Source organism: Pararge aegeria, chromosome 4 (genome assembly GCF_905163445.1).
Source record: "Pararge aegeria chromosome 4, ilParAegt1.1, whole genome shotgun sequence".
NCBI classification, from domain to species: domain Eukaryota; kingdom Metazoa; phylum Arthropoda; class Insecta; order Lepidoptera; family Nymphalidae; genus Pararge; species Pararge aegeria.
The window spans coordinates 21,095,798-21,111,852 of NC_053183.1; the positions used below are offsets into that span (position 1 = coordinate 21,095,798).

The 16,055-nt window shown below is 41.6% G+C and overlaps 1 protein-coding gene across 8 annotated transcripts in view; it reads right to left on the minus strand.

The window, feature by feature from the left end:
- Nucleotides 1–6,692: 6,692 nt before the first annotated feature.
- The window catches only part of LOC120637728 (transcription factor BCFI-like), a 37,086-nt gene continuing 27,723 nt past the window's right edge, over nt 6,693–16,055 (minus strand). The window contains exons 6-10 of one of the 8 annotated variants that reach the window (XR_005659451.1): nt 12,448–12,611; nt 12,172–12,335; nt 11,052–11,219; nt 10,662–10,728; nt 9,997–10,071 (exon numbers count right to left, since the gene is read on the minus strand). Coding sequence is in view for 6 of the 8 variants with exons in the window: in XM_039909694.1 (XP_039765628.1) it covers nt 9,818–10,071; nt 10,662–10,728; nt 11,052–11,219; nt 12,406–12,611 (695 nt within the window). In the remaining 2 variants the exon portion in view is untranslated. Of the gene's footprint in view, nt 10,072–10,661; nt 10,729–11,051; nt 11,220–12,171; nt 12,336–12,405; nt 12,612–16,055 lie in introns of all 8 variants that reach the window. The other 7 variants (XR_005659452.1, XM_039909695.1, XM_039909694.1 and 4 more) reach the window with 7 other exon arrangements.

A 16,055-nucleotide genomic window follows, 5' to 3' on the forward strand; every position in this document is an offset into this window, starting at 1 on the left:
AAAAAACTTCAAGTTCATCGCACAAACTAAAAATGTGCCGCTTACCATACGGTGAACGTTCACCAGTTTCTGCGATTCATGGAGGCTCGTTAATTCTATTAAATAAAAATTTAAAATTTAAAAACACGAACGAAATTGCGAGCCTCTCTGTTGAACGGACAATAGAGCTAGCCTTGGTCGAATTAGAGCAATTAATAATTGTCACTCTATATAGACCACCCTTGTCTAACTTTGAACTTTTTGAAAAGGTAATGGATGAAGTGTTATTTAAAATATCAAACTGTAGTAAAAAGTCAATTTAATACTCATGATGAGTTTGGGCATTATGTTAAATTGTTTTCCAGTAATTTTAAGCAATTCCTACTTGGAAAAGTCGCGATACATACAGCATAAAATAAATAATAGCAGTAATGTTATTAGAACTACTTGGATAATAATTAACGAGGAGAGCGTAGAGTACCGCCGCGTAATAATAACTCTAAACTCAATGTAGATAATAAAGACAGAACATCGGATTTCGAGGTGGCTACTGCTTTTGAAATCTCTTTTACAAACATTCCTGTCCAGATATTGAAGGATATTGAAGGATAACGTGCCTGAGTGTAATAACGCATTGACATTCAGCCATGTCAATGGCTCTGACGTTATTAAAGCCTTTACATTAATATCCATTAATAAACCAACAACTTGTGGGGCATTTCCGTAAGTTTTGTCAAATCATTCATTAATATCGTTGCACCCGATTTAGCATTAATACTTAATAACTCCACAGACTGTGGTGTGTTTCCTGTCTTAACGAAATGTAGTAAAATAGTTCCTTTGTTTAAATCGGGTAAGTACTACTGACCCCCACTAACTTTAGAACAATATCCGTACTACCCACTTTCAGTAAAATTTATGAAAAACTTAACGGACATAGAAACAAAAAATTTAAAGATGTTAAGAGTATGACACTTTTTAGCCAATACATATTTAAAAATTTGATGTATGCTCACACAAATATATCTAAATTTAAGAGAAAATGTGACTGCAATAGTTTGAACATTAGAAGCAAAAATAACTTTGCACTTGCAGTGCAATATACTAGACTACATAAAATAAGTAATTCATTTAAAGGAAATTGTTTACAATTTTACAATAAATTACCAGTTGATATCTTGGAGATGTCTCTGAAAAAGTTCAAAGTTTGTATTAAACGTAAGCTTATAGAAAAGTCTTATTATAGTATTAAGGACTAGGTCGACGATAAAAAAGCTTGGGTGTCAATTATTGCTCTAACCAGGTTGCTTCTTTAATAGTTTTTAAATGACAATGTTAGAAGGTGATAAAAAAAAAATAACAACCGGCTAAGTTTGTTGTGGACTTCTTCTTAGACCAGGGCGCGTTTGGAACCCTCGTTGCTTTAGTTTTAAGTTGACGAATTTAGTTATCGCCATCAATTCACTCCTATGTCATATTTTGCATGTAATTCACGCATCAAAAGTATCATCTATGTGCCTATTTGAATAAAGAAATATTTGACTTTGACTTTGTGAACGCTCCCGGTATTCACCTTGTTAATCACACAGACATCATTAAATAAATGTGACATATTCCAACATACTCGTATTTGTTAGAACAAGTGCTTAAGATCTTAAACCACAACAAATGTTTTCGTCGTTTCAACTTAGTCGTTTATTCAGAACTCAGGGCTATTCAGGGCGTTTTTGTCACTCGACAGCTAAATTCGTGATGACTTTGCAAATTCGTATTCTCTATAGCACTGACAGATGCGGCATACCTACTCACTATACGAACTGCATGTTCGGGCTAATTTGACATTATGCGGTGATGTTTGCTATTCAGTAAGGTAATTATTTGCCTCGATCGACGAATTACTCCCCTTCGAAGCTCGTCTATAGTTGTCAAACAAAAAGTTCATCAAGAGCAATCGAGCTCTGAATTAAAATATTTAAAGTGTATAAGATGACATTTACGTAAAATAAGTTATTTGGTTACATTTTAGTTAATTAACTGCTTAATTAAAACTATTATTAAACTATTAACTATTATTAAAACAATGGCTCGTTTATTCATATTCAATGATTTATTAGAAAACGCAATCGATTGTATTGAAAGCCGACGCCAATTAAATGAGATTCGTAATTTTTAATTATTTCATATGCACGGAGACTTAAGATTTTAAACTAAGATTTTCGTGGTTAATCAACATCTCATAAATAGATTGCGTAGCAACAAGGGGGGGAGCACCCAGCACTGGATAGAGCTACATGACCGTAAAGTTCTCTCCACCGAACGTCATTATGTTCCAAGACTGGTTCGTGAAGCGATTGAAATTCGGAAGCACAAAAACTTCAATCGTGAGGACGGTTTTATATTAGCAAGTGTGTGAAACCCAGTGTTAGAATTATGCAAACCAAGAAATCATCGTACAGCTTCTTAATTTAAAAGTGACGTTGTCAGTGTAGTGTGTCGAGCAGTTCGTGAAATACCGACAAAAAGAACACGAAAGCGGGTAGTCAGATTCTGGCCGTGACATCCAACTTGACATCTCGTACCTACGCAGTCCCGTCGTGACCACGATCCATATAACTGGGTCGAAATATCGACAAATCCAAAATATGATCGTGGTATGTCGGGTACATACCACGATCTAACTACTTGTATATTTAAGAAAAACAGAGACTTTGTTTTTAATTACCGGTTGTCGCAAGAGTTGATCGATACTATATTGAAAGATAATAAATATTTTATAAAAGCACCTCGGCGTCACCGAAGTGCATTAGCCAAAGTAAAGGTTAGTAAATAGTTTTTTTCTTAGTACCTAACCTTTCTTTATTTCTGTTGTAAATGTAATTTTAAATTAGGTAGGTACCTACCTAAACAGTTATTATGTACACTCTCTTTCTTTGCCAGTGGAAGTGATCAAAGGATATGTGGGAAGAATATTAATTCTTACATGTCGCAGCCTTCGGCTTCCCGTTGTATTTAATCATCAAAAATTCAGATAAAATTTTTAAAGCCTGAATAAAAAAGTAATAAAACACTCAATCATAGAATTAATAGGAAATGCCTACGTGTGTTTATAAAAGAAGGATATTTGAATTCGAAACTCACTTCACTTCGCAAGTGCGTGCCAGATGTTTAGAGAATATCATATCAAGGTCATGTGAGATCGCTTTCGAAGTTATCTTTCTCACTAAAGTGAGCTTCGATATAGAGGTGGCATTATTTAGAATATAATAGCCTTGCTGTAACAAGTCGCACCAATCGAGATTTCTACTTACACTTTTGATTAGTTGTCATTTATATTGTTTATTTATTTTAGGCTGCCTTACCTGTATTTCCAGATACGACTTCGCAAATGTTATTCCTGTAATAATAGCCAATCGAAAGACAACCCATCCATTAAAATCAGCCTCGTGAAAACGTCCGCGGCATCTCCTTTCTCCTCCTGGCGGTGACGCGCTCTGAGCACGTAGCGCTACGGGGCTACGACGCCGTAGCTGTTTGTACAGCGGAACTCAATGTTTTATGTATCAAGTCAATTAGTTATCAAACTTTCCGATACCGCAATTAACATTTCACAAACATTTCTCCTCTTACTTGGGTAAATGCTCGACTCTGGCGTCTTGTAGTATAATAATAGTTGCTTTATATAGACAGATACCTAAGCTACCTTATATTGACCTTTTTTACATTTGCTTAACTTAAACGATGCATTAGTATGCAGCTAACACGTCGATACGAGGCTACTATAGAATGATGAATATCTTCTTTCTTTTTTTAAGTTGAAGTGGTTTCTTGAAGCAGGCCGCTTTGATCTCTCGCAACTTTTTTCTTGCCGATTTCTCCACCGTTCAAGCTGCTTTTCAAACCGTAGATAGAATCAGGACAAATGACTGACTTCACGTTTCAAAAGTATTTATGAAGTAGGCCTATATGAAATCATATTTTTTGCATAAGCATTTATTTAAATGTCGGTTTTTTTTATGAAAATATAATGATTTTACAGCACATTCAAAAAGTCAAAGTTAAAGTCATAAATATCTTTATTCAAGTAGGCCCATAGATTGCACTTATGATGCGTGAGATTACGTGAGAAATGTGTACGTGGTAGTGAGATAATGGCGGTAACCATATTCGTAAACTTAAAACTAAAGTAAAAAGTCCACAACAAACTTAGCTGTTCTTTGTTATCACCATTTCAAATTGGCGTTTTAAATTGTGAGTAGAGCAACATGGTTAGAGCTATAATTTACACCCTAGCTAATTTATCGATTATTTTAGTCCTTTATACTACAATGGGACTTTCCTATAAGCTTACACTTAATACAAACTTTGAACTTTTTAAGTGACATCCCCAAGATATCAACGGGAAAAGAAAATTAAAATTGAACAATAGTATTTGATATCTATTGTATATATTGACTTAAAGCTACAATTAATCATGTCAATTTCTAAAATAATAATAATAATAATAAATAGGGTTAAGCCTCGTCAAAAAGCCTCAAAGCGTGATATTTAATTTTAGCTAAGAGATTCGTCATTTAAGGCGTTTTTTTCTCTAAAGCGCTTTATCCAAATCTAGAGAATGCTATCTAAAAGATACAATTTCGAAATATCGACACCATTAGGTACGCTCCTATTTTCGTGTAAGTATTTCAAAAGAAACTAGCCCAGCGGCGCTTCCAGTCGGCTCACTGTGGGCTACAGCGCGGTGAGATTACATGTAGCGTATACACTTCCTCGGTAAAGGAGATATTTGAGGATACCACTTTTCTGGTTTCTTATCACTCAACCAGCATTCAAGATGCGGTGCTAGTTGGTTAGGACTTCGGCTTTCCCCGGAAATCCCCGGAACACCTCTTACTATTCTAAGTTAAGTGCCTTTTAGCAATTAAATATCTAACGGTGAAAGAAAACATCGTGAGAAAATCTGCATGCCTGAGAGCTCTCCATAATTTTCTCAAAGGCGTACTTATTTTAATATAATCTCTTTAATCCTGTTTTTAGGTACCTACATCAATTTCAGTAACGGCCAGGTAGGTACATAATCACCAAAATAACAGTTATTTATATAGCTGTAAATAAATATAAACCATTTATGAGGTTCCCAATAAAGTTGTGTAAAGATTATACTAGGTACCTACCTCATATTAGAGGCCGTGAGAGATAACGTCCGATAGTGTCGCATTGTGTGCGATACGTACAATACCTACTATTCAAATCTAATAAGAATTTGGGTATTCACCTGCAATGGCTGTCTTCATATCCCTCATTTACTGATACTTGACGTAGGTACCTTAGTCTACGTCCCGGTTCCCCTGAGGGTACCGCTACTACGGATCTTGCCCGTGTCTCCCCGTGGTGGTCAGGGAAGGGCGAGGACTAAAATGTAAATTGAAATACGTAGTTATCCAATGATCGGTATCATTCTTTTAGGGTTCTCGTTTTAAAACAAGAAATGATTGTAGTGGCTTATCTGATAGTCTGATACAAACCTAGTGTAGGTACATAAATATATCCGAAAAGTACACAAAGGAAAATCCTACTCGTTGAGTCGTTGCTTCCAAGCATAGTGGTAAAGAACATATGTATTACTAGACATCCCTGGGGCAGAAGTGAACACAGTGGCGCAGTGCAGACGAAATATAAGAGTGAGTTACCGGGTTCGATTCCTGACAGGGACAATATATTAATTTATAATTTCTACATTATCTATGGTCTGACGGTACGGGTTTCGGCCGCGGCTAGTTACCCTACTGCTCAAGTGTTAGCTCGTTTAGATAGCAATTAAAGTGCAGGTTTGTAAATATACTTAACTTCCATAACCCTAATAAGTTACCCGCTGCCATCTTAGACTGCACCATCAAGTAAGACTGTATTTAGGGGACAACGACGAGCATGGTGCAAGTTTGTAAGTATACCGTGCGCATAGAAATCTTAATTACAGGACACCAGAAATGTCATGTCTGTACCCGTCACCATTTCGCTGTACACGTGAAACAGAGCAGTCGAATTTTAACAAAACATTAGTAACTGTTAGCGACTTTATTGTAATTTTTAAAGTACATTGCCTCCTATACTCTGAAACAACTAGTACAGGCCATCGTGTAACAGAAATCTATGAATAACAGCGCGTGCGCGCACGTGTAGGGGTACGGCCACCGGCCGTCGTTCGTACTTAAACTGGCTATTCATAGGCATTTTAGTGTGAAAAAAAAGTTCAAGTGGCCATTTGTCATTTATGCGATTTCTTGTGTTCATAGTCGGCAGCCGCTAAAGGCCTCTCGAAGTGTTCCGCTTTTTCCACTGGATGGACGACCTTGCAGTTAGTCTTCTTATTAAATTAAAAAGGACACGGAGATTTGAAACACGTTTAGACACAGAGAGCAATATTTAAATAGAAACGGGGCGATTCACGTCGATTTGCTTGTAATCGCCGGACAGGTGTCCCTCGCCCTGAAGACGAAGGCGCAGCACGCGGACTCCGGAATCGGTGCCACACTCGAACGACGGCCTTATTAAAAGATTTGCCTAATTCGCACATTCGTAGACGGCCATAGCCTATGAATGTCTGCCCACTGCTGGGCACAGGGCTCCACAGGCGAGGGGGTTTGAAGCGCAGAGGAAGCTCGCCGCACCCATGCGGTGCATGCCGGCTTTAACTTGAAATGAATCCACTCGCGTAATTATAATATGGTGATTTATTAAAGGTGTACTTTCATTTCTTATATTATATTTACATAAACATATCATTGTCATCGCTGCGATGCGCTGCGAGCCGCAGTAGCCGCAGCCGCAGTAGCCGCAGCCGCACATAAATAACATCTATCAACCCGACACGACGCGGGTTTCTTTACATAATATTCACTCTATAAATCATCTTTTGATATTGCCTACTATAATATTTATTATTTAACATTATAAAATAATATATTTATTTCTCTATCCGCCTCCGAATACAATCACTTAAAGCGGAAACATAATTTGTGAAACGCGACGCGATACTGCCATAGAGCGTTCGACGCGCTTCGCTTAGTGTTTATTGCTTTCACGCACACACGACACGTGCGCCGGTCACTCCGCCCGCCCGTCACAGTACACGGCATGAAGAGATGTAACTGTTGGATTGTTTCCTACAACTTCGACTAAGTGATCAGGGCAGCGACTAGCGATGACTCCATACATACATGAAAGTAACAGCAATAAATCGACGTTAAAAATATGGCATAGTCATCGGCACGCGACGCGTTTCTAAAATATGTTTCCACCCTTACAGAATAACTTAACTTTCGATCAATAACATTGTACATATGAGCTTAATTCGGCTTAACACTTAAATAGAGAGGTATGAGATTAATCAGATCTTTGCATAAAAGTCCCTACAGACAAGCCAACTTTTGACTCCAATTTAGGTCGGCTATGACCTTTCCGTAAGTAGGCACAGCACAAACCAAAAAATAATTCCGATGCTAATTAAACAATACGTACCTATTTAGATTATATTATGTAATATATGATATTTTATAAAATAATTTAACATTATTTGCAAGTGAGATTCGCAGAACTTGAACTATTATCTTACCCCCCGTTAAACATGCTTTGCGCTTCTTTGGAATGGAAAGAAGAATATTCATCATGTTTGACATGGCTAAGATTTTTTTAAATTGTTCTGTAGATGGCATTACATTACATGTCATTACACCGGGGCAATTTTTGTTTTGGGTTAAACTATACGTATTCGTTTTGGTTCTAGTCGGGCCGACTCTGTCGCTTACATCGAAACATTTCGACAGCCGACGTTATGGCATATATAAAATCTAGATAGCAGATAAGATAACAGTCTGAACGAGAGACTTTCTCGCGATGTTACCGCAACTGTTATCGAGTAGGATTGTACTTTACTTGGTATATTATGCAACTCTGTTGCGCTAACACGCGCGAGAACTCCTTAATTCGGCTTAGCTTGTCGTTAAGCATGACCATTCGCTTAGTATGACCACCACGAAAACATAATGCCAAGCATTTTGTCGACTTTGAATCGAGAAAACTGTTTCTTTCATAATTTATTTCAACTAGTATCCCGCGAATATATTTCGTGGCGGTCACGCTAGGATGCCCGATGCAGGATTAAAATCTTTCCACGTGAACCAATAGGTTGCAATTGCACCCGTCGTGTAGGCGCGTCTCTCCGGCCGCTCGCAGTTCAACGAGCTGCTGGACGACGCCACATCGCGTGCTTGCACTGGAAGCTAACACCGCCGCCCACGGGCGTGCAACGATCTACACATGTTTAATTCGATGTTTTTCAATAAATTTGCATGTAAAAGCCCTCGAAACTTGCTCTCCCCACCGGGTGCTACATAAGTGGTATATTACCGACGGCGGGAAATATTTTTACTTTGTAGTCTGCAGTTCTGCATTAAAGTATTGGCAGCGGTAAAATAGGTCATTTTATGAGCAAATATATTGAAAAATATACATTGTTGCTGGAAATGCTTCAAGCACCAGCTTTTGGCGAAACATTAGTTGAATGGGTCGATCAAGTTTCAGCGCCGCCGGCTCACATATAACATTTAGAACTACTTCTTGACGAGAGGCTTCACGGTGTAACAACTCTGTGCTGGTAAACTAACTAACTGGACCCGAGTAAACTAACATGACGTCGCCACACTTGGTACTTGAACCCTAGCACAGGTTATGTCAGTATGAAACTCGTTCGCTCGCTCGCAATCGCAATGTAATGTCAGCCTAAAATTGAGCTTAACTTAAGTCCGTCGACATTTCTACATCAGCGCTCCCAGTGGAAACTTTAAAATTAAATATCGGCTGGACTCTATCGTATCGTTTAACTTATTTAATTTAATTTTATCATACAATGCATTTTAATTTACAATTGACAAATGAAATTGAATTTATAAATTAAAATCAGTATTGCGATTGCGATTTGCCTGCCATAGCATCCAAATGCATGCGAATGTTCAGCATTCAGTAGTCGCAAATACTACTTCTAGCTACTAAGACCAATAAAGTACTAGATAGGCAACACTCACTTATGAATGTAATGGAAGAAGTGTCCAGTTTTGTTAACACATAACTATGTATTTTCTGTGGTAGGTACAATGTGTAAGAAATGTTCCATCTTTATTGTTTTTCCAATTTATAAGAGTTATTTCCGAATCAAAGGTAAGTTACAAATTTGTAGATGTGAACTAATTTTCACGGCCACTTCTCAACGACCGACACATATCTGGTATATTATTGATCGAAACTGAACGGTCACGTCCACAAATCGATTGCACCAACTTCGACGTAACGTTTCATCTACGGAACCTGCACTGAGCGCACGTACGGCCGTTTTCAGTTCGAAAACGTCTGGTAGTTTCGTATCGCTAATTTATCCAATAACATATGTGAAAATGTCTACCGTAATGTCTTACAACTATAAATTCGTGGAATGCGTTTCGAAGTCATGGAGTTTAAAAATATAACAATATGAGCACGCAGGCGGGTATCCGACGTACCGCGCCCGGACTGTGCCAGCGCCGTCGGGACAAACTCCGTCGGCACAACTTACAAGCTACGGTGTACTAAAGTAATATATCTATATAGGAATGCGACACGTGGAATGCCGGGGCACAGTCTTATAGCATTAAACGTAGGTATAAAAATATTTGGTAACGCGGTCGGGCGCCACTCGCGGACGCCGCCAGTCTCGGGGTCGGTCTGCGCATGCGCCGCCGATACCGCGCCGCTATTGGTCACTAGCGACTCTTTGGTCCTCCGCGCGCCGAGCGGACTCCGGGCGGGCTCAGCTGCCCAGCGACACCACGCTGGCGCGCTCGAAGCGCTCGCCGGCCTCCGCGCGCCGGAACTGCTCGTAGTAGGGCTGGCTGTGCGCCGGCGGCGGCTCCTCCAGCTTCACCACCGGCTGCTGCTGCTGCTGCTGTTGCTGCTGTTGTTGCTGCTGATGCTGCTGCTGTTGCTGCTGGTGCTGCTGCTGCACGTAGTAGCCGAAAGAGAGCGGGGAGTGCACCACCGTCGCGTTTGCCTTCACGGAGTCCACTGGAATGGAAAATATACCCACGTTATAGCTAACAAATAACCGATAACTACAATCCGGTCGACTCTTCAAATATGAAATTTCATGAGCAACTAAATCTAATGCTTTTGTGAGATCGATAGTATTTTGCTTTTTGTAAGGGGTTATTGGAAATTTATAGTAAACAGCTAGTCAGAGGCAGGATTTTAATCTTTTTCAAAAAAAAATAAAGGATACATTTGGATCGTACAAATTAAGTCTGTTGTTAGGGTACCCCGCTTAATATTGTATAACCATTTAAAAAATTGTAAAAGTCATGCAAATCCGCACACAAAGGCACAGCTAAACAGTAAAAGACAAAGACTAAATAGTAAAAGTTTTCAATAAAACACAAATAAAGTTTTCTCTTAATAGGTGTTAGGTACACTCAGGAGGAAAGAATCTCGACTGGTGACCGGGAACTTTGAGCTTGGAACGATGTCGTCCAAAATCCTAAAAAACCCCAAATGCTATTTGTAGTTTATTTCCTAATTATTTTTGAACGAAATAATCAATCTAGGTCAAAATTAATAGTAACTGTCGTGACGACTATTTTACGATCAGCAGTACTTACATTCGTTCTTAATGTTATTTATTTTATTCTTCAGATTTGTAGCGCCCTTGGGTTTTCGCTTTCTCGTCTGAAATAAATTAAAGTTCATGGTTAAATTAAATGTTAGTACCACTTCATCGGAAATTGTCCAAACAGAGGAGTCTTTCATTCTTTAAAATATTTGGGACAGGATGCGCTTTTAAGTGTGGTTCATCATCATGATCGTATCGGCCGATGGTCGTCGTCTGCTGGCGATAGGACTTTTGTAGGAAATTCCTAAGGCCACGTTGTCGGGCCGCTCGTTTCCAGTGTAGTTTCGATAAATATCAGGTCGCTAATGTCAACCCGCTCCTGACACACGGACAGTGAGACGCGAGCTTGCACTCGGTGGCCGGAGGCGGTTGCGCTGACCTGGATGGAATCCTTCTTCATGGCGAGCGGGCGGTTGATGCCGTGCAGCTTGAAGTACAGGCCGCACGCGTTGCACACGTTCTCGCCCTGCGCGTTGCGGCGCCACAGCGACGTGGTGCCCGTCTGGCAGTTGCTGCACAGCACGCCCGGCCGCTTGGCGCCCATCTGCTGCGGGACACTACGTCAGCGCGGGGCCGGCGGGCGCGGGCTAGCGCAAGCTGCGACTAGTGAACGGGGCCCGTGGATCATGCGAGAATGCAACATCCGCGAGACATAAGAGAGAGAAAGCTCCACTAAATTGAGATTTCGTAGGGAAGCTTTGCAGAGGAGACGGATTCTTATTCGGCGGATGCTGAGAGACCGAGGTCTCGGTAAAAATCCACATTGCGCAGGATCCACGGGCCAAGCGTGGTTATGTGCATGAAGTGTTTAGAAACTTCAATTCATTGAATGAGGAATCGAAACTTAACATCCCGGTGGGTCAGATTTACTCATAAAATGCATTATTGGGATTCAATGACTATTTTACTAAGTTATTTTCATAAAAATGCATCTAAAACAAAGAAATGCATCTACAGACGTGCCATCAAGTTGGCTATATATTATATAAGAAACGTACAAAACAATCGGCGCATCTGTCGATGTTAAGAATCTATTAACAGAAAAGCGATATCGATGGAATGAAGGTGAGATTGATGAAGAGTTAGTGTGTATTCGATTAGCAGAAGCATATGCATATGAATGCATGATGTTAGTTATAGTGAGATGAATAAATTTAATGGTAGATTTAGGACAGGACGAGGGTAGCGTAAACGGCGGCATCGCACAGGAGTCGCGTCGCATGCGCGCTCAACTGAACAGGCGCGGATCCGTTGGAGCATCGTGCAGTCTGCCGCTGGCGGCAACGGGCGCCAATCGCTTATACGGCGTTTTAGAAACGGCTACAGTTAATCGATCATCCTGCAGCGATGCGAAGACTTTGTTTTTCGAGACTTGCAGCGCTACATCGCTACAGAGCTTGCACGATCCTCCAGCCTCACGCTTGCTAAGTCGAGAGTGGCACCGAGGGCGCGGGGCGCGGGCGCGGGGCGCGGGGTGCGGGGCGCGGGGGTGCACGTACCCCTTTCTTCTGTTTGGCGTAGTCGGGATTGCCGTGCGCGGCGTGGGCAGCGTGGGCGGCGGGCGCGGGCGCGGGCGCGGGCGCGGACAGAGCGTGTGCGGCGACGCCGTTATACAGGAAGCCCTTGTAGAAATCCGCGCCCGGCGGAGCCCTCTCCGCGGCCACTGCAACAATAAGGTCGGTCAGCGAGGGCGGCGCGCGGGCGCGGATCTCGCGGGGAGTGCGAGTGCGTACGTCGGGCGCGGGCGCGGCGAGCGCGGCGTGGCGCTGACGTACCAGCCGCCGCGGCTGCTTGAGCGGCCGGTTCATGCCGTTCATCTTGTTGTACAGGCCGCACGCGTTGCACAGGTAGTGGCCCGTGCCGTCGCGGCGCCACAGCGGCGTGTGGATGGCGCCGCAGTTCACGCACTCGCGGCCCGTCGTGAAGAACTCCGTCTCCACTGCGGCAACAACGCGCGTCACTGAGCGCGACCGCCGAGCGTACGCGCCACACTCTCGTGTGTCTAGCTCTCTGGCGCAAGGCGATTCATTACTACGTCATAGGAATGAATCAAAAGCCACTTAATCTTTGGCCATTGACAAAACTAATAGCGCATTCGACGTATTTAGAACCAAACTAGATCTTCCCGGTCTATTAACCAGTAGGTACCTACCTAATGCATCTCAACCCTGTTAGAAATGCGCAAGTTTGTGCGAAAAATTAACAAACGCTGTCGAATATATCCCTTAATACCTATTTTCATCAAAATCCGTTCTTCAAAATACGTTTTACAGCAGAATAACGAGGGAGTCTTTTAATTTATTGCCCGGTCATTAATATCTCTCTGAAAAGTTACGTCAACCAGTTGCTTAAAATAACAATCACAGTTTTGGCTAGGGCGAATCAAAAATGTATAGATTACACGCAGTAATAACGTGAGTAATTAGATAAGTACAATTGGTAAAGCCTGATATTTTTCAGTATTAGGTACTCTACAAATTAGCCCTTGAACCCTTGCAATCTAAAAATGTCAAGGGACGATTACTAAATATGTAAACCCATACTTAGAGTTGTCCATATGTATAGCAGGTATATGATATGAAACATATAGTCTTCTAAAGTTTACCAAAACCAAAAACTAAGTTTAAGCAATATGATAAAACACATTCAACAGCAAGGTTTCTAAATAATTGATGAATTTCTTAATGACTGGGTTGCTTTCAGCACACCGATCCGCTATCGTCTCTCGCAAGACATTAGTAATAATTGTAAAAATGCTGAATTTGGAAAAAAACGCGTAAGCTGAATTTCTTGCCGGCTTCTGTTCGGTAGAATCTGCCTTCCGAACCGGTGGTAGAGTCGCCACGTACAGACAAACTTGTTGTTTCAAAAGTGCCTTTAAAAGCCTAGGTACTCGAAATAGGTAAATGAACTTTGAAAAGCTGCATATCCAGAAATTAAAAAAAAGCTTAGATTAATTTGTACGCGGTCCTCGCAAGTTGTATGTGCGATCCTACTATTATTTGTCAACGTTTCGTTGATAATATTTATTCGAAGCAAACGTACCTACCACTAGTACACTATTAGCGACAGCAATGTAATCGGATCTCATAATGTGTTGAACTGTGAGAGCCGCGCCTGCGGTGTCGCGTTGCGCGCACATGGCCTACGACCTGCGAGGCGAACCGATTCCCGGTCGGGCCCGCGATTCTGAGCTATTTGGAGTTTCGTACCAGCCCGAAGTGGCGAGCGTCGTGCCTCAACGAGCACGCGAAGCCAACGCTGCCGGGTAGCATCACTAATATGTGTCATATAGCAATATTTGTAAATTGCCCTCGGTTGGCAGGCTTCCTCTTTTACCATAGAGGAATTCAGAGTTTACACCTTTCACGTAGCTACAATTTGCAAGCTCTAAGAAATTTTCTTCTTCTTCTTAGAGTGCCGACTCCTTACGAAGGCTAGCAATAATTAGGGCTATTTTCTTTTAATGGTTATGAGTGCCTCTGGAACAATGCTATTCCGTATACGATCTTTCCAAGGTATTCTTAGCATACGTTTGCACACCCACATCTCGTACATTTAGAGTTTCTTGGACATGGTATGTGTCAGCATCCAAGCTTCTCTCTACTTCCTCTTCTCTCATATTCCAAGGGAAAGTAAGGAGTTTTATGACATCACAATAACTTCTTCCTCTCCGAAGCATGACATTATTATTTTTATTTATAATTTAGTGCTGGTATTGCCAATTTCTTCGCAATGCTTAACAACTTTTGATCGGACTCAATTATTTAACATCGTGATCCCGAATCAAAAATGCTATCTAGATGGTATACCAAAAATATAGTTTAGTGAGACTTAATAAATAGATGGTGTTTTAACTGAAATACGCCTAGCACAGATATAGACAACTCTTGATCTGCACGTGGCGCAACTCCGCTGCGGCGTCGCTGCGTGCCGAGACCGCGCGTGCGCGAGCAGATGTCCGCGCTCCGATAACGCGGTTGCTTCACTCTCATCACTACTCGATAACGATGCGAGACACGATCACGCGATGTGACTAAACTGACGACGAGGCAAACCATCTCCAACCGTGTCCCCTCCGCAACACCACTGAACAAATTTGAACAGAAGTTTGACGCGAGCGAAGTCGCGAACCTAGCTCACAATATTTTGAAATGTTTACATAGCAGGTGCGCAGAGCATTGAACCACAAGCGCACCGTCGGCCAAACCGTAAAGTGCTGAGACCTTGACTTTACTGCCAGTCCGCAATAACGCAGTGTAAACAAACGGGGCTGCGCACTTCCTTACTATGCGCTGCGGCAGAGCGGGACGGCTGCAGACTCCTCATTCTCTGACTCTTTGCAGTCGTAAGCGCGATGGACACTTCGACGAGTCACGTTATTGTTTAAAATCCATTAATGTATATACAAACTACGAGTCTTCATTCATTTAACTCTTATCATAAAAATTCGAATCTTGAGCCCACAACTACAAAGAAACCAAAACTCGACTGAACTAACATGTCATGGCATCAGAGAGTCGTCACAGCCAACAGCCATCTTGCATCTTTCAAAACAGCTCATTTCTTCCTATTATAAAATAAAAATAAAACCTATTATACAAACCACACATTTGTGGCATTTCATCGATGACGGACACTTGAACGCGATCCCAGCAGCGATTGGAAACGGAACAAGAACATAAGCGGTCACGAACGATCCTAGTTAAATAAAATCTTAATCATAGGAAAGGCGCTGCTATGACGTCACTAGGCGAGTTTGTCCTAATGGCTAATGGTGTCAGTTGGGTCCTAACGGCGCCCAGCTTTCCGCTACCGATAAGCACGGGCCGGAGCGCTGACGCGGCCGCGCGGCACTCTGGGTGCGCCATCGGGGAGCCCTCGAGGTACCGCACAGCACTTAGCCCTTCAGGGATTTTATTCAAGTTGTCAAGGTTCCTATACACATATCGATTACTCGCAACCTTACGAAACCAAGGCAATTCAGACAATCTGTTATAAAAAAAACTAAGCGATGACTAACAATAATATAAGAGTGCCGAGAACAAAATGATCACGTCAAATATTGACTTCCGGGACGACGTAGCGAATGTATGCGAAATATGAATGCATCAATGACAGACAATATGAATACAACAACAATATAAAAGTGTGCTTGGGTAACGAAAATACTTCCTGAACAAATATTATTAGTGAAAATTGCAACCTCGACGTTTCAAAAGTGCTTATAAAGTAGGCCTACTTGAAATAAATGAATTTGAATTTGAATAAACTCGAAACCTTAGTACTTGTGGACTGGCTCGAAACGCCCGTCTGCCGAAATAGATGTAGAATAGGCAGAGCTATCACTGACATCATGTTCTCTCTACTGCGCAGGTTCTTT